We start from the raw sequence: 21,880 nt of genomic DNA, 5'->3' as shown, positions 1-21,880 counted from the left end.
TCTAACTGGTCTTGGTCTAACTGGTCCTGGTCTAACTGATCTTTGTCTAACTGGTCCTGGTCTAACTGGTCTTGGTCTAACTGGTCCTGGTCTAACTGATCTTGGCCTTGGTCTAACTAGTGCTGGTGTAACTGGTCTTGGTCTAACTGATCTTGGCCTTGGTCTAACTGGTCTTGGTCTAACTGATCTTGGCCTTGGTCTAACTGGTCTTGGTCTAACTGATCTTGGCCTTAGTCTAACTGGTCCTGGTCTAACTGATCTTGGCCTTAGTCTTACTGGTCTTGGTCTAACTGATCTTGGCCTTGGTCTAACTGGTCCTGGTCTAACTGATCTTGGCCTTGGTCTAACTAATCCTGGTGTAACTGGTCTTGGTCTAACTGATCTTGGCCTTGGTCTAACTGGTCCTGGTCTAACTGATCTTGGCCTTGGTCTAACTGGTCTTGGTTGTCCCTGCAGGCGTTCATCCGGATCCTGCGCTGTCAGTGGAAGAAGAAGCGTCGGGGCTGGCAGGCGTACTATAACTCTCGCTCCCGTCAGGGCTCCAACAACTCATCCTTCCAGAACGGCTCCCAGCAGACGCTTTCCTCTGTCAGCGCCAGCCCACGCTGCGTCGCCTCCAGGCTCCGCCCCCCGCCACGGTCCTCCTCCTCTGACCGGGATCTCCTTCCTGGCTCCACAGGAAGAGGCCGTCCAAGCCCAGTGTCCCCACTCGCTAAGAGTGCTGGGACGGCATCGGGTGTCGGTATGGGGTGATGATCTACAGTGGGAGCGTAAAGAAAGAGGAGCAGAACGGAGCGTCAGAGGGAACATTTGCAAGAACACCACCTGACACACCTGCTGCCTCAGGTGGCCATGCCCATCCTAATAGGAAGTGTTTTGGGACATCCAGGGATCACTGCTGACATCACAAGAGGCTCTACTCACTCTGCTGAGGTGGTTCAGACTGATCCTGCCTCCTCCTCAACCTTGATAACACACCTGTGCGCCTCACATGAACCAGCTGTAGACAAACCTCACCTGGAGGATCCTGAGCGTTAGTTTTTTTTATCCTTTTAACCACCTGATGGTTCTTACAGGATCAGGAGCGTCCGCTGCTGAAGCTTTCACCTGCATGAGTCATTAAAAAAACACATCTGTATTTCACTTAAGGACCTTCAGAACATGTTTATCTTTGTGGTGTTATTTCTGTATCATAAAAAGACTGAAATAAGTTCTGAATATTAAAATTAATTCAAATTAGTCGACTGACAGGAAACTGAGCTGATACTTTCCTTTATTGATTTTCCTCAATGCTCAACATGTTTGTAAAAATAGTTTTTGTATTAAAATTGAATGCAAAATATTTAATAATAAAACTCAAAGTCAATAGAGATCCTCAACTTTAAAAAAATAAGCAGAAAATATCCCCAAGCTGTCATAAGCAAACTAACTCTGAACAGCAGCAGCAGCCGACTCGTTTAAGCCAGCGAGCGTTTTCTTTCATTAAACTAAAGTTCAAAAAGTGACGGAAGCTTCGGTCAGAGCAGAAAAATAAAGCTGAACAAACATCCATCATTTAAAATTAAGTATAAAACGGAGTTTCAGAACATTTATTTTACCTTATTTTAAAGTTCTTTGTCAATAGAGTTTTATCATAAACCTGTTTATGGTTGTGTCACTTATTTTGGTGAATCTAAACTTCTTTTTGTTAAAACACACTTTTAACAGCAGCAGCTACTTTATGTTTGCTAGCTAGCTCAATGTTAGCTCAAGAGCAGAGGATGTCTGGTTTGTAGGGGACAACATATGTACATGAGTTGATTTGCTAACAATAGCTTGTTAGCTAACATGTTAATGTTTGCTGTCATGTGTCTTCTTTTAAGAGTCGACTTAAAACTTTCCTCTGTGATAAAGCTTATAGTTAGGCCTGGCTCAGGCTGGGACCAGCCCAGAGTTATGCTGCTTTAGGTTTAGACTGCCGGGGGGATCTGACACACCAAGCTCCTCTCTCTCTCTCTCTCTCTCTCTGTCCCTCTCTCTCTCTCTCTCTCTCTCTGTGTGTTTCTCTCTCTCTCTCTCTCTCTCTCCCTCTTGCTGACTCACTTTCTCTCTCTCTCTGTCTCTCTCTCTCCATCTCTCTCTCTCCCTGACTCTCTCTCCATCTCTCTCTCTCTCTCTCTCTCTCTCTCTCCCTCTTGCTGACTCACTTTCTCTCTCTCTCTGTCTCTCTCTCTCTCTCTCTCTCTCTCTCTCTCTCCCTCTCTCCCTCTCCTCTCTCTCTCTCTCTCTCTCTCTCTCTCTCTCTCTCTCCTCTCTCTCTCTCTCTCTCTCTCTCTCTCTCTCTATCTGTCATATTAATGCAGCTCATTAACTCTGTATCTTCTGGTCCCATTAACATTACTAACCACATATCTTCCCGGGAGTTCTTGTGCTCCCTTGTCTTGAAGGTTCCTGAGGATCGTTGCTGCAGACCACCTGCTGCTGTGGACCTGCTCGACTGCAACAACTACTAACATCAGCCTTCCCCATAGTATCATTATTGTTGCTGCTAATGCTAATAGTAGACCTGTTGACTTCAACTGTTACAATTACGATTACCTCAGCCTTTATCATTACTCTGCTTCTCTCGCTAATTTATTTATTTATTTATTTATTTTGCTAATCTTCACCCTAGTCTACCACTATTATTGGCATTGTAACCATAAGTATGTGTCTGTTGTTGTTGTAACAAGGACATATGTTGTTGTGGTAACAAGAACATATGTTGTTGTTGCTCTCTTTGCCTGTCTCTATCCTGCATCTCCTTCTATCCCATGTTCGGCCCGTCCAGTCTCTTCAGATGTCTGTTCAACATGAGTCTGGTTCTGCTCGAGGTTTCTGCCTGTTAAAGGAAGTTTTTCTGCCAATGTGCTGAATGTTGCTGAGAGCTACTCATGGTGATTCATGTTGGGCCTCTCTTTAAATAACAGAACAAAGAGTCGGTCTAGACCTGCTCTTTCTGTAAAGTGTCTCGAGATAACTCTGGTTATGATTTGAGGTTTTCACATTCACTTCAGTCTGATCACAGCAGCGTCTGGTGGACGTCAGAGGAACTGCAGCTGCTGCTCGTGTGACGTGTTTTTATACCGTTTATTGTAGAAATGCATCAATCTTCACAACACAAGTATCCCACCTGCTGTGTGTGTGTGTGTGTGTGTGTGTGTGTGTGTGTGTGTGTGTGTGTGTGTGTGTGTGTGTGTGTGTGTGTGTGTGTGTGTGTGTGTGTGTGTGTGTGTGTGTGTGAGTGAGTGAATGAGAGAGATGCTTTAATGCGTATTTTTTCTCTCTAGATGAAGTGATGCTAGCAGTTTCCCTCCACCTCCAGTCTTTGTGCTAAGCTAGGCTAATCACATCCTGGAGCAGCCTCTACTGGAGACGGACGAGGACAGAAAACAAAATGTCAAAATGTAATAAATAAATGAGTTTGAAGTATTAAAGTGAATAAATAAAGACGGTTCTGTGACATTTTTCCTGTTAGCATTAACTCTTAAAATTACTGAACACAAACACAGAAGTGTCCTCACCATAGAAGTGTGTGGGTGTTACTGCCGGAAGATGCAGATGGAAGTATGCATTAAGCAGAATCTGGAACAATACAGTAAACTACGTACTCTTTACAAATGCTTTACAATTACCCATAAATTAATTCCCATTAACAGATCAAGAACGTTAATATGGAGCGATTTTTGCATTTTCACGCCTGCGAAATCATGTTCTATTGTGATTAATGTGAACCTGATCATATGACAAACTTCCGGTAATCTCGTGCAGGATGTGGCTCTGTAGGTATGAGTGTGTGGCTCTTAAAAGAGCCGTTGGTTTGATGTGGAGGCCGGGTCTGGGTCTTTACTTCTTGGCGGCCTTCTCGGTCTTCTTGGGCAGCAGCACGGCCTGGATGTTGGGCAGCACGCCGCCCTGAGCGATAGTCACTCCGCCCAGCAGCTTGTTGAGCTCCTCGTCGTTGCGGACGGCCAGCTGCAGGTGACGGGGGATGATCCTGGTCTTCTTGTTGTCGCGGGCAGCGTTTCCTGCAAGCTCCAGGATCTCAGCGGTCAGGTACTCCAGCACCGCCGCCAGGTACACCGGGGCTCCGGCACCCACACGCTGAGCGTAGTTGCCCTTCCTCAGCAGCCTGTGAACACGACCCACCGGGAACTGGAGCCCGGCACGAGATGAACGGCTCTTTGCCTTAGCTCTGGCTTTACCACCTTTCCCGCGTCCCGACATATTGCTTTTCTGGTTGCTTCAAAGTTAGCGGAAGTGAAAATTTTAGCTTTCAGAACAGCGCCACGAGTCGAGTTCATATACCCACACAGCTGCTCCCTCATTGGTCAGAATGAGCGTTACTGCGAGCGTCCAATCAGAGAATATCGGTAAAGTTACGGCGTGTGCTATTATGCTTCCGCTTACGTGATTTTCAGAGTAAAACATGACATGACTAAATGTACTATATTTTTTAAAAACTGTTGAGGATAAAAAGATCCGCAGAGGATACCAGTCATTCACACACAGAGGATAGAAATACACAAAGTTAAAGATAAAATACTTCAAATATGCAAACAACAAACAGTGATGTTACCGGTCAGGAAGCGGGCAGGTAACATCACTGCAGACCCCTCACACCCCGGACACACTCTGTTTGAACTCCTCCCCTCCGGCAGGTGTTACAGAGCGCTGAACGCCAAAACATCCAGACACAGGAACAGTCTGTTCCCACAGGCCGTCACTCTGATGACAAAAAGTCACAGAGCGTCAGAACAAACGAACCAACATCCACTGAACCTGTAAATATCAATCAAATATCATCCCTCATCTGACACGACTCTGTGCTCACTGTTTTAAGTACTGGAAACTATCTCCCTCATGTCATATAGAAAAATAAAATAAAATAATAATATAATATGTGTATGTAAGGAGGTGTTCTTATTAGAAAGGCCACCAGAGGGCGCTCCTATGTTTCAGTACCACTGTCCTGTTTACCCTTTTTGGTTAGTTGCGGCCATTATAGGTCACAACTCTGTTTGCATTCTGTCAGGTAGGAAGCTAAAATCGCCCTGTCTCAGGATTACATTTAAAAGTATTTAGATTAGCCATTCATTCATTTTAAATGTGAAACATGAATGTTAAGAAGTGTAATATTGTAATGCAATTTTATTTAATTTGGGGAAGTTTTATTAACTTACCTGGAAAAATCCTGTGAAATAACCGCAGTCTATGGTGAATGAATGTCTATAAGAGTGTAGACAGTTGTTTTATTTTGTGTAACACGACTCTGTTTGCATTCTGTAAGGCGAGGAGCTGAAATAAAGAGGGACAGACACTGCACTGCTCTACCCCAAAAGAACAACTCCTACGCTTGTTCTGTACTTCAACTCTTATCCACCAACAATAAGAGAAATAACAACGCAGAGACGGGATAGGACATAACTTTGATTGCATATTTCATAAGCATCCTTTGCACTCCTCATCAGTGCACTGTTGCCTCTGTTTTTCATCTCAGTGGATCTTTCTTTTAAATGTGTTAGTTTATAATGTGAGTGAGTGTGTGTAACTCATGTTTGATCAGGTATGTTTTATTTTGAAAATGCGGAATTGATTAAGCGGAAGCATAATAGCACACACCGTAACTTTACCAATGTTCTCTGATTGGACGCTCGCAGTAACGCTCATTCTGACCAATGAGGGAGCAGCTGTGTGGGTATATGAACTCGGCTCGTGACGCTGTTCTGAAAGCTAAAATTTTCACTTCCGCTAACTTTAAAACAGCCAGAAAAGCAATATGTCGGGACGCGGGAAAGGTGGTAAAGCCAGAGCTAAGGCAAAGAGCCGTTCATCCCGTGCCGGACTTCAGTTCCCGGTGGGTCGTGTTCACAGGCTGCTGAGGAAGGGCAACTACGCTCAGCGTGTGGGTGCCGGAGCCCCGGTGTACCTGGCGGCGGTGCTGGAGTACCTGACCGCTGAGATCCTGGAGCTTGCAGGAAACGCTGCCCGCGACAACAAGAAGACCAGGATCATCCCCCGTCACCTGCAGCTGGCCGTCCGCAACGACGAGGAGCTCAACAAGCTGCTGGGCGGAGTGACTATCGCTCAGGGCGGCGTGCTGCCCAACATCCAGGCCGTGCTGCTGCCCAAGAAGACCGAGAAGGCCGCCAAGAAGTAAAGACCCAGACCCGGCCTTCACATCAAACCAACGGCTCTTTTAAGAGCCACACACTCATACCTACAGAGCCACATCCTGCACTCTCATGTAGGTTTAGACCGACAGTGTGCAACTGTTGCACTGCAACATCACATGTCAAGTGTTTCCGGTGATCAGAAGAATGACAGGAGTGAAACTGCTCAACACGCAGAATAAAACTCTCATTCCTGTACACAAGCAGCTAATATCTTAAACAATACTTGTGATGATGAGTGACCTTAATATCAAATTAACTCCTGGACAAAGCTTTGTAGACCTCTTCAGGAAACATGGAGGAATTGTCTGCCACATGCGGTAATAACCCCATCCAGGGGGCAGGTGGCCGTTTGGGGCGTGCTGTGGGGGGGGCCTGAGTCTCCCTCTTAATGCAGTGGTCTGCTGGGGGGGGGAGGGGGGCACAGAGAGGTGGGTGTCCTCCTATTAGTATCGCACTATTGTTTGTGGACACGTCTCGCTGTTGTTAATGGGGGGTCAAAAAAGATGAAGATCATAACTTATTCAGCGATTCATTTAGTATATTTAAGATTCATTCCATTCAAACACTAATAAACTTTAAATAGTTTACACTTCTCGACCTTTGAAGTTTGAGATCATTTACGGTTCATGGTAGCGTGCATTGATCAGCACGTAGGACTTGTGGCTCTGTGTGTTTGCGGGGCTCTTAAAAGAGCCGTTGTGTATGAACAGGTGTCAGGTGAGCTTAAGCCCTCTCCCCGCGGATCCTGCGGGCCAGCTGGATGTCTTTGGGCATGATGGTGACCCTCTTGGCGTGGATGGCGCACAGGTTGGTGTCCTCGAACAGGCCGACCAGGTAAGCCTCGCTGGACTCCTGCAGAGCCATGACGGCGGAGCTCTGGAAGCGCAGGTCGGTCTTGAAGTCCTGAGCGATCTCTCTCACCAGGCGCTGGAAGGGCAGCTTGCGGATCAGCAGCTCGGTGGACTTCTGGTATCGACGGATCTCTCGCAGAGCCACGGTACCGGGCCTGTAACGGTGGGGCTTCTTCACTCCTCCGGTGGCAGGGGCGCTCTTACGGGCAGCCTTGGTGGCCAGCTGCTTCCTGGGGGCCTTTCCTCCGGTGGATTTACGGGCGGTCTGCTTGGTTCTGGCCATTGCAGCTAGATAATCTCCTCTGTGGTAGAAAGAAGGACTGCTGAGTGACGGTGAACAGCGGCGTTATAAAGGGAATGCCGGAGCGGGGCCTCTTCTGATTGGTCCAGGGCAGGGGACCAGCGCGCTCTAGCTCATTTACTATTGGACAAAAGAAATTCAAACTAAACCACGCCCCCCGTGGCTGCTTAACGGCCTGTGAGGTAAAGAAAAGGCGGGAGAGGAAGACTGACGTTCACACAGCGGTCACGTGTGTGTGTGTGTGTGTGTGTGTGTGTGTGTGTGTGTGTGTGTGTGTGTGTGTGTGTGTGTGTGTGTGTGTGTGTGTGTGTGTGTGTTTTAGTGTCTGTTTCTATTTGAATGTCATCTTTAGTCTCACAGCTCTGCTCCCACGTCACGCTCACATCTGCCCTACTGTTCTTGTCCTTATTTCACAGCAGCTTCCGCAACCTGAACGCGTTTGCCTGCCAGCACAGGTCTGTGGATTCAAGTGAAAAACTTTATCGATCTCACGCTGGTTACAGCAGCTCAGGAGTCAGAGTGAGTGATGAACACACACACAGTAACATCACACACTGTATGAGTATAAAATATGTGTCTCTGCACGTTTGAATGTAAGCTGTCCTCAGAAGTGAACAATTTCCTACATTTACAGCTACTTTTTGTCTAACTTTACTTTTGACAATGACGTAAAGGACGTCTGGAAGAACCTGTGGAGTCATCGGCTGCTCTAACAGTCCTGACAAACTTTAACTTTGGGGAAAAAGTGCACAATACAGCAGCATTAACGTCCTGAAGAGTCGCTCTGTATGAGACCGGACAGTGCATAGATTCACTGGCAGCGCAGAGGACTCCGATATCCTTCGGAAGTGAATTGAGAGTATTATGATTATATTATTATTAGTCATTTCGGCTCTCTCTGACCTGTAGATGCATTTTATATAATGTTCCTCTAGCAAGTTAGCATAATGAAGTACTAGCTGCACGTAATCATTAGCAGCTGCATTAGCGGAAAAAACTTAAATACGTGCTGAATGAATATCAAAAACTTATTTGCCAATGTTACTAGTCTGTGGTGATTAAATGCAGCTGTTAATGATTCAGCTAACAGGCTACTAGAATATGTTACACACAGGGCCGGCCCGTGGCATAGGCAGTATAGGCAAATGCTAAGGGCGCCGTCAATCCAGGGGGCGCCACAAATGGGGGAAGAAAAAAAGTGTAACTTAAAACTAGTTGGTATTATTATGTGTTAATATGAAAATAATAAACCCACATTAATTTAACTGCATAGCAAAGCCTATTAAATAGTAATAACAATAATAATAATAATGATGATACGTTACTTTCCGAAGACGCTCCTCCTCCACTTCCTCCTCCTCCTCCTAACTAAACTGTTCTTGCTACCTGGGGGGATGGTCGCTTTTTGACGTAACCCCCAAGCTCGACAAAATGTCTAAACGTCCCAAACTGTCTGGTGCCCAGGGGAGGAAAAAAAGAAAAGAAGAGGAGGAAAACCGAGACAAAGACAGAGGTAACGTAACGTTACAGTGATTATGATGCAGAACGATGATAACGTCATTAACCATTAGCATAACATGGTTTGCTAATCAAATAGCTAGGTCGCCGGCGCTCCAGCTGAGTTGTTAGTTTTAACGTCAGTTAATGTTATGGAAGGGCCTAAGCTGTTATGGAAAATAGTAATGTAACTACTCCCACCTTACCTTCCTCAGGGAAACGTCCAATATTACATCTACTCAGCAGGTGTTATAATGTTAAATGTGTTTCCATTTTTATTGCCATCTGGTTAGCTCACATTAATCAAATCAAAATGCTATTCCTTTTCCAGCCCTTTATATATTATAGCTGTAAGCCTAGCTGTTTGTTGTGTTACAGTTCATATTGTCTAAAGTGTGTTTATAGTGTTAAACTTTACATCAGTGTTAAAGTGCACATCATTAATGTTATAGCATCACCCACATGCTGTATTATACTGTAGTTTACTGCTTCTTTGCATTCTGCTAATCAGCATTTCACTGTAATGACAATAAAGTTGAATCTAATATAATTTGCATATCAGAAAAAGTACATTGTGTATTATACATGTACAGTATAGTGAACATCATGCATGTATCTCTTAGGTTTTTCATTTATATTATTTCATTTCATTTTATTCTTGGAATCATATGTTTATTATTAGACTGGTGTCACATACTCCTCTTCTCTCTTCAGATGCGCTGTTGAGATTTCTCAGTCCCACCCCTTCAAATCTTTGGCCATCTACTACATCAAGCGCTCCTCCTGTCGCCTCCACCTCAGCAGCACAACCCAGCAGTGATGCAGCAGCATCAAGCGCTCCTCCTGTCACCTCCACCTCAGCAGCACAACCCAGCAGTGATGCAGCAGCATCAAGCGCTCCTCCTGTCACCTCCACCTCAGCAGCACAACCCAGCAGTGATGCAGCAGCATCAAGCGCTCCTCCTGTCACCTCCACCTCAGCAGCACAACCCAGCAGTGATGCAGCAGCATCAAGCGCTCCTTCTGCTGCTCCAATAGACCCTGCTGACTGGCCGTCTCCTCTAACTGATAAGGTACGAACAGAGTTGGTACACAGAGGTCCATTTCACATTGAAAACAGCTTCACATTCCCTGAACAAAAGGACGGACGAAGGTGTCAACATGTGTGTTTTAACAGACTTGCCATCATAAGCATAAACCATGTGGTCTCAAATCAGTTGTCATATGATGATGTTGTTGATGACTTTGCTGCAAGAAAGACGAGGAGAGTAAAGCTGTAGCAGGTGATGTGAGGTTGAGGAGGAGGTGGTGTAGTTTTTAAGTCATTCAAGTTAATGCAGTACGAAAAAGCACCACTAGAGGTCTCTGTAAGATCCCCTTTTGTTCCCCTTTTTATTTAAATCCTTGTAATTTTTTGTCAGTACTGGTTTCTTATTTGGTGCAGTGCCATATTTATATTGTATTTATAATTTATTTTATATCACTTGTTTACACTTTTTATTTTATGGGTATTTAAATCTTATACTTTATCTAAGCTATTTATATTGTATTTCATATATTCATTTCATATTTTTCTAAGTATCTAAGTATTTTGATTGGCAATTGCTTTCTTTAAATAAAAGATTGTCCAAGACGAAGCTATTCAGTTTCTTGTGAGTATATACACTAGCAGTGGAATTTATTGCGATGCAAGGGGGGCGCCACCTAAAATCTTGCCTAGGGCGCCAAATTGGTTAGGGCCGGGCCTGGTTACACAGCTTCATCACTAACGTGGCGGATGGTCAAGTTTTCCTCCATCATGTGATCAGGCTGTTGTTGTAACCGATGTCTAACATGTCAAATGTAAATAATGTTCAGGTGGCCTGATGACGGTTCCAGCTGTCTCTGCTGCGTCACAGGCAGCAGGCAGCAGCAGGCACGGAGCGGCCACCGCAGTAATGGCGGCACGATGGCAGCACGCAGAACTTGGTCGCCGGATTACTCTATACTACATATTTATAATATGATACTTACATTTATATTATATTACTGAGATTACAGTACCTTAATATATTAAAAGGATATACAATTTATTGTTATGTGTTTAATATATATGTGTATCCATAGACCTGTAGTAGCTTTAGTTTGTAGTGTCTAAGTGTCTGTGATACCTGGTCTCACCTGTCCTTGTTTTAAGTGTAGTATGTCAGGGTGAATGTTGAGCTCGGCACAGGTGAACACGGAGAGGGAACCACTTAGAAAGGGGTACATATATAAAAGACATATAATATAATACAATGAATTGTAAATAACAAAATAAGGGAGACAGCTGCAACACTTTATGGGGGGTAAGGTGCTGAATGACATCATGTTTTAAAGGAAGAAAAAATACAATGCATTTATAGTTATATCTATGTGTGTGTGTGTGTGTGTGTGTGTGTGTGTGTGTGTGTGTGTGTGTGTGTGTGTGTGTGTGTGTGTGTGTGTGCGCGCGCTGCACAGGCGTCCTGGTAAACAGTCAACTGGTTGAGAGAGAGAGAGACATTATAGCAGCACCTCCTAGTATCCTGTAACTCTGTGATGCGTTCACTGACTGCTGGTCAATGAACGCATCACAGAAGCTGTAGCTACATGTGCCCATGAGGCTGTGTTGGGACGCTCTTTAACAGCCTGTGGTGGCTCTTAAAAGAGCCGTTGTTGCACTGAGTGCTGCTGAAGCTGCTTTACTTCTTCTTGGCTGCAGTTGTCCTCGCTTTACCTTGCTTTGTTGCCGTCTTCATGGGGATCTTCCTCGTGCGATTCTTCGTTGCGACCTTGGGCTTTCTGGGCGTGGTCTTCCCGGCAGCCTTTTTGCCGGGGGTCGTTTGGGCGGTTTTCTTGACTGGGCCCTTTTTCGTGGTCGTCTTGGCTCCTTTTTTAGTTGCAGGTTTTTTAGCAGCCGCTCTCTTGGCTGCCGGTCTCTTGGCTGCCAGTTTCTTGGCTGTCGGTCTCTTGGCTGCCGGTCTCTTGGTCGTGTTCCTCTTGGCTGCCGGTCTTGGTTTGGGCTCTCTCTCTCTCTTGGCGAGCTTGAAGGAGCCGGAGGCCCCGCGCCCTGTCACCTGGACCAGGAAGTCCCTGTTCTTCAGCCTGATCACGGTGTTGTTGATGCGTTTGTTGCATTTGTACGTATCTACGCCTTTGCTTTTAAGGTAGTTCTTAATGCCTATCACAGACAGCCCCTTACGACTGTTGCACCCAGCCAACGAATCAGTGACGAGCTTGGTGAGGTTGGGTCCGGTCTTCCTTTTCCCAAGAGTCGCCTTCTTCTTATCATCCCCCATCTCTTTGTCTCTGTGTTCGGCTGAGCGAGTCTGCAGGTGTGCAGGTGTACAGGTGAGCGAGCTGAGCTGAGTTTGCCTGAAGGTGCGCGAGCTGAGGCGGGATTTATGAAGCACATGAGAACCGTGGAGAGTGAAGCCGCAGAGCGGCAGGATGAGGAGCGACTTTGTGTTTTCTCCGCCGCAGTTTGAGGCTCAAATCCACCGACAGGTAACGTTTAAAAGCGCGAGTGTCGGTGTGACGGAGAGCAGGGGGCGTCCTCTTCACACCGAGCTCGTGTTCGCCCACCATCACTCTGTCTTTTGTGTCCGTGAGGCTCCAAACGTCTCTCACACACCGTCTCCGGGAACACCTCGCGGAGACTTTCCGCCTCGTTTCGTGTCGAACGCGTCTGAAGGGGACTTGCCTGAGCTGTGACGGGGAGCAGAGACCCCTGAGGCCGGACCGAAGCTGAAACATCAGCACTTTAATGATTGCTTTAGTTAGAATGAGAGACGTTTTCAGCGCAGGTAAACACAGGCAGGCTAAAGGTGAATCAGGGCGGTTACCTGCGCAGGTAGATCCGCTGGCACTGATCCATAAAATGATCGCATAGCCTGAGAGGGTTAATAATAACCTGCTGTGTGTCACCAGGTGCCCCATCACTGCAGAGAACATGTGCGCGCGTCCTTTGTGCTTCTGACAGGTAAACTCTGTCATCCATAACACGTCATTAACACGAGACATCAACATGATTCAGGGAATGTAACTGACACACACACAGAGCCTCTGCTGACATCTGAAAGGTAATATAATAAGGTGATAGAGGATTCATTCATGTTCATGCTGTCACCGTGACACGTGACATGTCTGTGTTCGGATCAGCTTCAGGGTCAGTTTGGGCTGAATGTGATCATCACAGAATAAAGAGCTCATTGATCACCTTCATGCTACTTAATTATGATCACTAACCTCCTGAGACCCCGCGTGCGTCCTCATACGGGACATTACACTTTGGCTTCACAGAACCATAATATTTAATTCTGCGAAACTTAGACCCGTTGGTCTCATTCATGGACACTTTGTCCACCAACCTGTGGTCACAAAAGCAAATTACACCGATCAGTGTACACTCAAGGTGGCTTCAAAGACAATGCTTAGGTTTTGTACTGTAGGTCCTATTAATCCCCAAAAGGTCGGAGAAACTGAAAATGCATTCCAAACAACAGCTCGGGTCTCAGGAGACTAACACGGTCTCAACCTTCATCCCATCAGAGACAATGTTTTCATTCTACTGCTGCGCATATGGGATCCTGTGGTGCGTCACTGCGCATGTCTCAGTGGCTGGGCATAGTTAAGTTACGGATCCCTTCATTGAAGTAGGTGTGTCTGTGCTTGTGGTACCGAACGGTCCCAATGAGGCCTATAGGTCCTGCTTTTCCCTTCACCCTCTGGCGATAGCCTTTAAGGACGACGCCTGCAGTTACCACACGTGACTGACGTTTCAGAGGCTGCTCCTAGTTTTATGATAAGTGTACATGAAACAGGACTAACGGGTGTTACATTACATGAAGCACTAACACTGCAGGGCAGAGTGCAGTGTCTGTACAGGGAGCTACTTTTACAGCTCTTCATGAACACGTCTTACTTCTGATTAAAACCACATCTCTGTACTTTCTGTGGCAGAGCAACTAACGCCTAGTGTAGTGTAAAGATAACTTCAAGCAGGTACAGAGCTCTCAGGTGAGGTGTGTGTGGCCCTGAAAAGGACCGTTGTGTTGGAGCTGATCTCAGAAGCTTCTCTGCTCTGGTTTACTTTGAGCTGGTGTACTTGGTCACGGCCTTGGTGCCCTCGGACACGGCGTGCTTGGCCAGCTCTCCGGGCAGCAGCAGGCGGACGGCGGTCTGGATCTCCCTGGAGGTGATGGTGGAGCGCTTGTTGTAGTGAGCCAGACGGGAGGCCTCACCAGCGATGCGCTCAAAGATGTCGCTCACAAAGGAGTTCATGATGCCCATAGCCTTAGAAGAGATCCCGGTGTCGGGGTGGACCTGCTTCAGGACCTTGTACACGTAGATGGCGTAGCTCTCCCTCCTCTTGCCCCGCCTCTTCCTGCCGGTCTTGGTGGCTTTGGGCACCGCTTTCTTGGCTCCCTTCTTGGACGCTTTCACGCTGTCTGACGGCATGTTGTCTGCTTCTCGCTTAGGATGACTCTGATTGAGCCGGGACCTCACCTATGTACCAGCCTCATGCAAACTGCACTGCGCTGTTACTCGCTCATGATTGGCTGAGCTGAAGAAACGCAGACTGAGCATGCGCCAACTTGAAGTAACCGTCCTGAACTTGCCCGAGCGGTCTGGCCACTTCTTTGAGACTTAGGCTGCTTCCCAAGTCTCTTAAATTGCATCCATGTTTCCTTCACTTGCGTCTCAGTCCCTCCCACTAGAGATGCATGGAGAGACGCGAGGAAACCAAGAGACGAGAGAGGGAACGTGGGAATGTTTTTAAGACATGAGACGTCCTTTCTGATGAAGCGTCACGTGCTGCGACGTCCGTTTGTGATGATCGCGTCAGCTGATCACCGCTGGATCAGCTGTCAGTCTGCTTTAACAGCTGTTTGTGTCTGCACACATGTGCTCTGTATTAATTCTAATAAAACGCACAGTAACAGTGTTTCCTCTCTGTATCCTGTTACCTGTGTAACAAACACCTGCACATGAAGAACAGGCTGCAGTCTGTGTTCCTGCTGCAGAGCCAGACGGACATTTCCTACAGCACTGTCTTTATATTATTTGTTCATTATTTACATTTGTGATCACTGATCATCTGATCTGAATTAATTATCTAATAAGCCCAAATACTGTCTGTTCATGAACTATGAAAATGATTCATTAGGCTCAAAGTTTCAGGATAAATAGAAATCACGTCACGCTGATCAAACCCGACCTCACTGATGATCACTCTCACACGTAGTGTTACCTGCTGACAGAGAGACGCTCCTGCTCCCTCTGAATTCATTTATTCATCTGTAATAAAAGTTAGCAGGGGAATAACTGATCATGACGAGAGGTATTTCTTTAGATTACATTTAATAGAAATTAATCTGTTTTTGCCACTTTTGATTTTTAGACAACTCATTTTTACTCAGATGTTGACTCAGAAAACAAATCAAATCTGCAGTTTATTTATAATTTATAGTTATTCACTGCATTTTATATATTTTACGACAAGTTATGATCAATATTTCGTTCTAAACGATCTCAGCTTGTCAGATACCAACTCATAATACCGACGTTGTTTATAGTCGGTTTCAAGGCGCCCTGTAAAGTCTGTTTTAAGGTCCGCTTCTTCCTCTCTGCGATATGAAACTCTGGTGATGTTGTGAAGTTTCACATCAGTCCGATCTGCTGCAGCGTCCAATCACTGACTGATCTGTAATAAGGGGGCGTGTCGGCCAGTAAAAGACTTCCGTGGAGGCTGCTCTCGTGTATCTTCGCTTATCGCTCCTCTGAACTCCCTCCTCTCTCCTCGCTCCTCGCTCCTCGGAGCAGCGATAAGAGCTTTGGGACGGTCCTCAATATGGCGGCTCCGGAACTACTTCCGGTTTGGGCGAGGAGCGAGGAGCTATGAAATATGAGACTTGGGAAGCAGCCATGAAGTGAAGCAGGAAGTTACAGCCTGACTGCTCAGTGCTGTCTGCATTATAACCTGTTCCGTCTCTAAAGGACGCTCTGGTGGACAGTGAGTGCTCCAGGGTTTCTCTACAGCAGTGCTTCTCAAACTTTGGAGGAAGAAACATTTCCAGGCCCCCCCACCCCAAATTGTCACAAATGGGTCGAGTTGAACTTTTATTGAAAGAACAAGATTGTGACCATTCTTCTCGCTCTTTTAATTTGCTGTGAAAAAAAAAATTAAATTCCTATTGCTCCATCGGACTTTTTCAAACAGAAATATAATGTGCCAGACTTTTCAGGTCTCTCTTCATCTCCGACCATATTCGCTGTAAATCCAAGAGCAAGATAAGTGTCGTCATATTTTCTTGACTTCTTGGATTTTGGCGGTTGGTCAGCGTTAACGTCGGCCGACGTCGTCTTGTTGGTATCTGACGAGTCAGCTGTTTTTGTTTTCGCCCCTGTAATATATTTGTCCATTGGCGATGCTACACTTTTTCTCTGTGTGTGTCTGAATGCGAAATCTCTCGTGGAAATCACCAGGGCAACGCGTTTGTGTACTGTGCCACCCGAAAATGAGTCCGGGTTGTCCGACGTCAAAACATAGTTCCGCCTGCTACATTTTCCAAACGAATAAACCCCACACAGGAGCGGTGACGGGCCCCCTCGTCATGCCGCCGTGCCCCCACAGTTTGAGAATCACTGCTCTACAGAAATGAACACCTCTGAAATGTTTCCAACAACACTGAAGGTCACTGAACTACGGTTCCTGAAGCTCCACCAGATTGAGCTCCTGATGCTCTGGGGTTAAACTCAGGTACTGACTCCTGGTCTGATCATTCTGAACACCTGAGTCCTGAGAGTCTGTGGACTGTCCTTTAAGCAGGCCTACATGGAGAGGACTGTTCTCTAAGCAGGCCTACATGGAGAGGACTGTTCTCTAAGCAGGCCTACATGGAGAGGACTGTCCTCTAAGCAGGCCTACATGGAGAGGACTGTCCTCTAAGCAGGCCTACATGGAGAGGACTATATACTACACTACATACTATCTACTGTATACTACATACTATATACTATATACTACATGCTACATACTTTATGCTATATATACTACATAGTACATACTGTATACTGCGTTTGGCGGTAGTCTGTAGTACGGAGCTGTTCAAATGTATTTTGCAGTATGTTACGCCAGGCGCCAGTTTCCGGTTTCGGAAAGCGGAAGTAAACAATAGCTGAGCATTGTGGGAAACAGCAGGCGAGGCAGACTGGTTCGATGCAGACTATTTTTGGCGTACTGCACATTTAGCTTTTGTTTGCATACTACAGACTACATTTAGGCCACATCAGGACGTACTGCTTGGATAGTATGGCATTTCCAACACAGCAAACAACTCTGTTAAAGCCTGAGTCTGCAGTCTGAGGTCAAAGGTCAAAGACTGCGTCTGTCCACCTGTCAGGTAAGGTCACTGTGCAGTGAGGAGGTGAAAACAACAGAACAGATCTCTGATGTGATATTTCACCTCTCAGCTCTCTCAGGCCTTACATGCAGAGTTTGACTTCCTGTTCAGACTTCCTGATGACTCACCGCTCGCTCTCAGACTACATGAAGAACCGGTTTAGTGAGTCAGTCAGTCTGCAGCCAATCATGAGCGAGTAACAGCGCAGTGCGGTTTGCATGAGGCTGGTACATATGTGAGGTCCCGGCTCAGTCAGAGTCATCCTAAGCGAGAAGCAGACAACATGCCGTCAGACAGCGTGAAAGCGTCCAAGAAGGGAGCCAAGAAAGCGGTGCCCAAAGCCACCAAGACCGGCAGGAAGAGGCGGGGCAAGAGGAGGGAGAGCTACGCCATCTACGTGTACAAGGTCCTGAAGCAGGTCCACCCCGACACCGGGATCTCTTCTAAGGCTATGGGCATCATGAACTCCTTTGTGAGCGACATCTTTGAGCGCATCGCTGGTGAGGCCTCCCGTCTGGCTCACTACAACAAGCGCTCCACCATCACCTCCAGGGAGATCCAGACCGCCGTCCGCCTGCTGCTGCCCGGAGAGCTGGCCAAGCACGCCGTGTCCGAGGGCACCAAGGCCGTGACCAAGTACACCAGCTCAAAGTAAACCAGAGCAGAGAAGCTGCTGAGATCAGCTCCAACACAACGGTCCTTTTCAGGGCCACACACACACCTCACCTGAGAGCTCTGTACCTGCTGCACCAGTAACATCACTGAGTCACAACTACCCTTGTGTTTAAAATGCACACAAGAGAAGACCTGAGCAGTGCAGAAGAAAAGCTGAAGAACATCCTGTAATTGTTGTGGTAGATCAGTGCACAGAAGTGGATTTAACAGGCTCTGAGGTTCAGTCAGAAACACTCACTGTACAGCCTGTGTGTCTCTCCATGGCTGCAGTTCATCCTTTGACCACTTGGTGTCACTGTTTCCCCCTTTCTAAGAGCAAATCAGTCTACAGTCCTGCAGCAGAGGAGGAAGTTCTCACACCACGCTGCAAGAAATGTGTGAAACGTCTCTATTGAAAGTATTTGAGTTTAATATGGAAAATGTAAAGTATTAAGTGTAATGCATTTGCAACAGCCAATCACAGATGACTTTAATGTTACATTTTCATACAATAAAATTGGTCGTGTACAAACTCTTGATAATGTAAATAAGGTGTAAGTAAGATGTTCTCCACCCCATCAGGTCAGTGATGTGCTTCACAGGAAGTCTTGAATAATTAACAGTCAACTCCAAAGGTTAAATCCTCATCAGGCGATTGCCCCTTGTGGGCCACCGTAGAAGACACATTAAAGTTTGAACCAGTTAGAGTCATGAAGGATGTGGGACCCCCGTCAGTCTGTCTGATTTGATGATCATTTTTCTTTATTATTATTCAGTGAAACACCCAACACAACATTAATATAATAATATAATCAATAAACAGGAAATAACAACATGTCTGTCACTGCGACTCGTCCAGAGAGCTCCACCTTTAAAGACTCTCAGAGGACAAAGTTCACATCATAGAAACTTTTTAATCATACATTTTTTAAAAATGTAAACTTTTTTGGAAAATATTTTTTTCCCAGCAGCAGTTGTGATCACGGCGGCCCTGCTGCATTATGGGAAAGAAGACTGTGATGGAGGTCAGAGGTCAGCAGTCAGAGTGGTCGTCGCTCAACATGTCCATGAGGCAGCAGCAGCACAGAGCAGCATAGCACGCCGCCATTAACCCCTCCTCAGCGCCGCCATCGTCTTCACGTCGACTCTGCTGCTCGACCACGACCACTGAGAGAGGGGGGGGGGGGGGTCCAGCTTTAAACTAGCCAACAACATCTCAACTGGCTTTAAAAAAAAGCTCCTCTTAGTTTAAAACTAGTTTAATTTCAAAATGGCTGACACTAAGCTAAAAACTAGCTTTCAACTATCTCAACAAACAGACAGCTAGCTTACAAATAGACCTGACCTCATTTTAAAAGCAGCCAACGACTAGCATACAACTAGCTGAAAACCGACCCTGACCAAAGTTTGCACTTAGTTCAACTAAATTACAGCCATCTTGATTCGCTAACAGTTTGACCTTTGACCTACCTGTGGTTGTTGGCTGCTGTTGTTGGTGTGTCTTGTTGTAGTCCCACTGGCCCGGGGGCCCGTGGGGCCCGCTCTGGTACCCCTGGTACCCCGGCTGGTTCATGTAGGGCCCTGGAGGCCCCGATGGCCCCGGGCCTCCCTGGTAGTACGAGTGGTCCCCTCCACCTGCGTAGGTCTGAGGGAAGGTCTAGAAAAAAAAAAAAAAAAATGATTATACTTTGGTTTGTATCCGTTAAAGAAAAAGATAACGACACATTTGATATCGAATCAGAAGAAAACATTTTTATTTGAAGAGTTTTTTTTTGGTATTTCAAAGTTTCCTCTCTCTGCCGTTTAACTGATCACATGACATTCACGCTGAAGCGTCTCTTATCTCTGTTATTAAAATGTGTGTTTGTGTTTCCTGTTTCCTATCAGACAGGAAGCTGAAGCAGTGCATGCTGGGTACCTGGTACGATGAGCCGGGGAACCCTGCAGGCTGAGAGCCGAGAGCTGCAGAGAGACGACGACAGGTCACATGTTACTGTACAGAAATACATTCAACTCATGGTCAAAATAAAACTGTTTATTTTAAACTATATTTATATTAAAGTTGAATTCTGAACTTTAGATTTAAACAAACCTGAATTTCAACAACAAACTTAAATATTATTTCAACCTTTCACAGACTGACCTGGAGGGAAGCCGGGGGGTGAGGTGGGGTGAGGGCCGTACGGGGGAGGGTGATCACACATCTGAAGGAGGTGTAGAGGACAGATGGAACAAATAGAGTAACATGAGATTATATGAGTAAATGTGTGTATTGTTATTGGTTCATAAAGCAGACTCTTTAATTACATCAGAGTGTGTTATGAACAGTTATTACCTCTTTATACACTGAGTACACACCGGACACGAGGAGCCAAGTTTTACTTTATAGTTTTACTTCAGAACATTTGGAGGACAGACGCTACCAAAGTTAATGTCACTACATCTTCAAAAAATTAGAATAAAAAATACATGTTGACACTAATGATCTCTTTATCTTCTAAAATTCATGTAGTTCTGTAATAAGTGATGTGTAAAGTTTGTATTTGCATCCTCTGATGGATTATTATGTTTCAGACACAGAAGCAAAAATAAAACGTAACTGCAGAAATAAATACATAAAATCAAAATACATGTTTCTGTCATTACACTTAGTTCTTCTCATGTTTAATGAATAACAGGTCAAATTAATTGAGTTATTATTTTTATTTCTGTTGGTGGGTTTGATCCTCCATATGTTTCTACATCCAACAGAAGTTACAGGTCAGTTTAATCATTTCATAAATCAAAGTTTGATCATAATATATTTTGATTCAAAAATAACATCTTTGACTTTCTGACATTAAAATAAAATAACAAATAAAAACATTCTGCAAATAAAACACAAATATTTCAGTGTTTCCTGAAATTTCCTAATTCCTGCTTCATACCAGCTGTAATCTCATCAGCCGGTTGCCATGGTAACCACCGTATAGAAACAGGAAGCTCTGTCTCCGTCACACACACACACACACACACACTTGTTTGTTTTGAGAAAAATCAGCCAGTAAACAAGTTTCCAGTTTAACCAGTAACTGCCAGTTGGTCACATGCATGACATCATTAACATAAAGTTTACATGTTTTTATTCATAAGTCATAAAGTGATAAACATCAAACAGGAACACAAACGCACTACTTTCACCCAACATGAGTTATTATAAACTTTAAACAATTAAATATTGTTTATGAAACAGTTTATAAAAACATATATACTAAAATTCAAATATTAAAAAGCGTGAACAGTAATGTGAGCACTCCGAGGAACGAAGCGATTAAACTGTTAACGATTATTATTATTATTATTACAAATATTCATAAACGCACAGCTGTTATAAAAGACTGAAGTGGGAGTAAAATCAGGTGCATACTTCCTCCCTTCATAAATCTTGCACATTAACGTTTTAGTGTGAACCTCTGAGTCTGAAGGTTAAAGAGAGCGCGTTAAAGAGACCTTTCCCTTATCTCTCAGAAGTTTCCCTGACTTCATTTAAAGGCATGTCTCCGTGAAGCAGCGGGAGCGCTCCATGGAAGCGATTTAAAAGCGGTGAGGTTCATTTAAAGCAGCTGCTACTTGATGAACTCTGAAGCCGAATTAAACTTCAGACATTCAAACACAAATAACGTGTCAAACGATGCGGAGTGACGAAGGAACATATTTCTGTACTACGGATATATATATATATATATATATATACATATTAAACATATTTCCAATGGGAGTCTGGAGTGAGAGACAGAAGCTTAACTTACCTTCAAGATGTTTCTCTCGGTTCGGTTCCTGACCGGTTGACTGACTGATGGACGGATCGATGGAGAGGGACGAAACAGCTGGCAGCTGCGTGAGGAGGGGTGAGGTCAGAGGGACGCCTCCTCTCTCTCAACGCCCTCCCTCCCTCCTTCCCACTTTCTCTCTCTCTCGCTCTCTCTCTCTCTCTCTCTC

The 21,880-nt window shown here is 45.3% G+C and overlaps 8 protein-coding genes across 8 annotated transcripts in view; 3 read left to right on the top strand and 5 right to left on the bottom strand.

Annotated features, from left to right (window-relative positions):
- Window positions 1-1,170, top strand: part of LOC138596685 (alpha-1A adrenergic receptor-like) — a 13,031-nt gene extending 11,861 nt beyond the window's left edge. Inside the window, exon 5 of the mRNA XM_069667981.1 lies at window positions 457-1,170. Coding sequence (XP_069524082.1) covers window positions 457-753 — 297 coding nt within the window. The 3' untranslated portion in view covers window positions 754-1,170. The remainder of the gene's footprint in view (window positions 1-456) is intronic.
- A 2,632-nt stretch (window positions 1,171-3,802) lies between these two features.
- Window positions 3,803-4,280, bottom strand: LOC138596690 (histone H2A). Its single transcript, XM_069667994.1, has one exon. It carries the CDS (start codon window positions 4,243-4,245, stop codon window positions 3,865-3,867), a length of 381 nt encoding a protein of 126 aa, XP_069524095.1. The 5' UTR covers window positions 4,246-4,280; the 3' UTR covers window positions 3,803-3,864.
- A 1,500-nt stretch (window positions 4,281-5,780) lies between these two features.
- Window positions 5,781-6,204, top strand: LOC138598686 (histone H2A). The gene has a single exon (XM_069670510.1). It carries the CDS (start codon window positions 5,798-5,800, stop codon window positions 6,176-6,178), a length of 381 nt encoding a protein of 126 aa, XP_069526611.1. The 5' UTR covers window positions 5,781-5,797; the 3' UTR covers window positions 6,179-6,204.
- Window positions 6,205-6,903: 699 nt separating this feature from the next.
- LOC138603549 (histone H3) lies at window positions 6,904-7,342 on the bottom strand. Its single transcript, XM_069675396.1, has one exon. It carries the CDS (start codon window positions 7,326-7,328, stop codon window positions 6,918-6,920), a length of 411 nt encoding a protein of 136 aa, XP_069531497.1. The 5' UTR covers window positions 7,329-7,342; the 3' UTR covers window positions 6,904-6,917.
- Window positions 7,343-11,545: 4,203 nt separating this feature from the next.
- On the bottom strand, window positions 11,546-12,720 carry LOC138599528 (histone H1-like). The gene is made up of 3 exons (XM_069671248.1): window positions 12,689-12,720; window positions 12,474-12,590; window positions 11,546-12,233 (listed from the first exon to the last, which is right to left on the bottom strand). Exons 1-3 carry the CDS (start codon window positions 12,718-12,720, stop codon window positions 11,546-11,548), a joined length of 837 nt encoding a protein of 278 aa, XP_069527349.1.
- A 1,207-nt stretch (window positions 12,721-13,927) lies between these two features.
- On the bottom strand, window positions 13,928-14,309 carry LOC138604769 (histone H2B type 1-B-like). Its single transcript, XM_069676762.1, has one exon. The coding sequence runs from the start codon at window positions 14,301-14,303 to the stop codon at window positions 13,932-13,934; it is 372 nt and encodes a 123-aa protein (XP_069532863.1). The 5' UTR covers window positions 14,304-14,309; the 3' UTR covers window positions 13,928-13,931.
- Window positions 14,310-17,525: 3,216 nt separating this feature from the next.
- LOC138604533 (histone H2B type 1-B-like) lies at window positions 17,526-18,423 on the top strand. The gene has a single exon (XM_069676467.1). It carries the CDS (start codon window positions 17,532-17,534, stop codon window positions 17,901-17,903), a length of 372 nt encoding a protein of 123 aa, XP_069532568.1. The 5' UTR covers window positions 17,526-17,531; the 3' UTR covers window positions 17,904-18,423.
- A 512-nt stretch (window positions 18,424-18,935) lies between these two features.
- LOC138599518 (cysteine-rich and transmembrane domain-containing protein 1-like) lies at window positions 18,936-21,740 on the bottom strand. The gene is made up of 5 exons (XM_069671237.1): window positions 21,691-21,740; window positions 20,046-20,106; window positions 19,821-19,864; window positions 19,373-19,559; window positions 18,936-19,069 (listed from the first exon to the last, which is right to left on the bottom strand). Exons 2-5 carry the CDS (start codon window positions 20,104-20,106, stop codon window positions 18,936-18,938), a joined length of 426 nt encoding a protein of 141 aa, XP_069527338.1. The 5' UTR covers window positions 21,691-21,740.
- Between the last annotated feature and the right edge of the window lie 140 nt (window positions 21,741-21,880).

The sequence above is a fragment of the Semicossyphus pulcher genome, unplaced genomic scaffold (genome assembly GCF_022749685.1).
Source record: "Semicossyphus pulcher isolate SPU_LCO1_2020_fin unplaced genomic scaffold, fSemPul1.0.p SCAF_10, whole genome shotgun sequence".
Taxonomy (NCBI): domain Eukaryota; kingdom Metazoa; phylum Chordata; class Actinopteri; order Labriformes; family Labridae; genus Semicossyphus; species Semicossyphus pulcher.
Note: the sequence above shows the minus strand (reverse complement) of the source record. Positions and strands in the feature narration are given on the sequence as shown.

What these genes read in the sequence shown, in the direction of transcription:
- LOC138604533 (XM_069676467.1), top strand. Translation starts at nt 17,532, where the DNA reads ATGCCGTCAGACAGCGTGAAAGCGTCCAAGAAGGGAGCCAAGAAAGCG.
- LOC138599528 (XM_069671248.1), bottom strand. Translation starts at nt 12,720, where the DNA reads ATGGATCAGTGCCAGCGGATCTACCTGCGCAG. An exon ending in CAGCGGATCTACCTGCGCAG is followed by an intron (nt 12,591 to 12,688) that starts GTAACCGCCCTG and finishes CTGATGTTTCAG; the next exon opens with CTTCGGTCCGGCCTCAGGGG. An exon ending in GGTGTTCCCGGAGACGGTGT is followed by an intron (nt 12,234 to 12,473) that starts GTGAGAGACGTT and finishes ATCCCGCCTCAG; the next exon opens with CTCGCGCACCTTCAGGCAAA.
- LOC138599518 (XM_069671237.1), bottom strand. Translation starts at nt 20,106, where the DNA reads ATGTGTGATCACCCTCCCCCGTACGGCCCTCACCCCACCTCACCCCCC. An exon ending in ACCCCCCGGCTTCCCTCCAG is followed by an intron (nt 19,865 to 20,045) that starts GTCAGTCTGTGA and finishes GTCTCTCTGCAG; the next exon opens with CTCTCGGCTCTCAGCCTGCA. An exon ending in ACAGCAGCCAACAACCACAG is followed by an intron (nt 19,070 to 19,372) that starts GTAGGTCAAAGG and finishes CCCCTCTCTCAG; the next exon opens with TGGTCGTGGTCGAGCAGCAG.
- LOC138603549 (XM_069675396.1), bottom strand. Translation starts at nt 7,328, where the DNA reads ATGGCCAGAACCAAGCAGACCGCCCGTAAATCCACCGGAGGAAAGGCC.
- LOC138598686 (XM_069670510.1), top strand. Translation starts at nt 5,798, where the DNA reads ATGTCGGGACGCGGGAAAGGTGGTAAAGCCAGAGCTAAGGCAAAGAGC.
- LOC138604769 (XM_069676762.1), bottom strand. Translation starts at nt 14,303, where the DNA reads ATGCCGTCAGACAGCGTGAAAGCGTCCAAGAAGGGAGCCAAGAAAGCG.
- LOC138596690 (XM_069667994.1), bottom strand. Translation starts at nt 4,245, where the DNA reads ATGTCGGGACGCGGGAAAGGTGGTAAAGCCAGAGCTAAGGCAAAGAGC.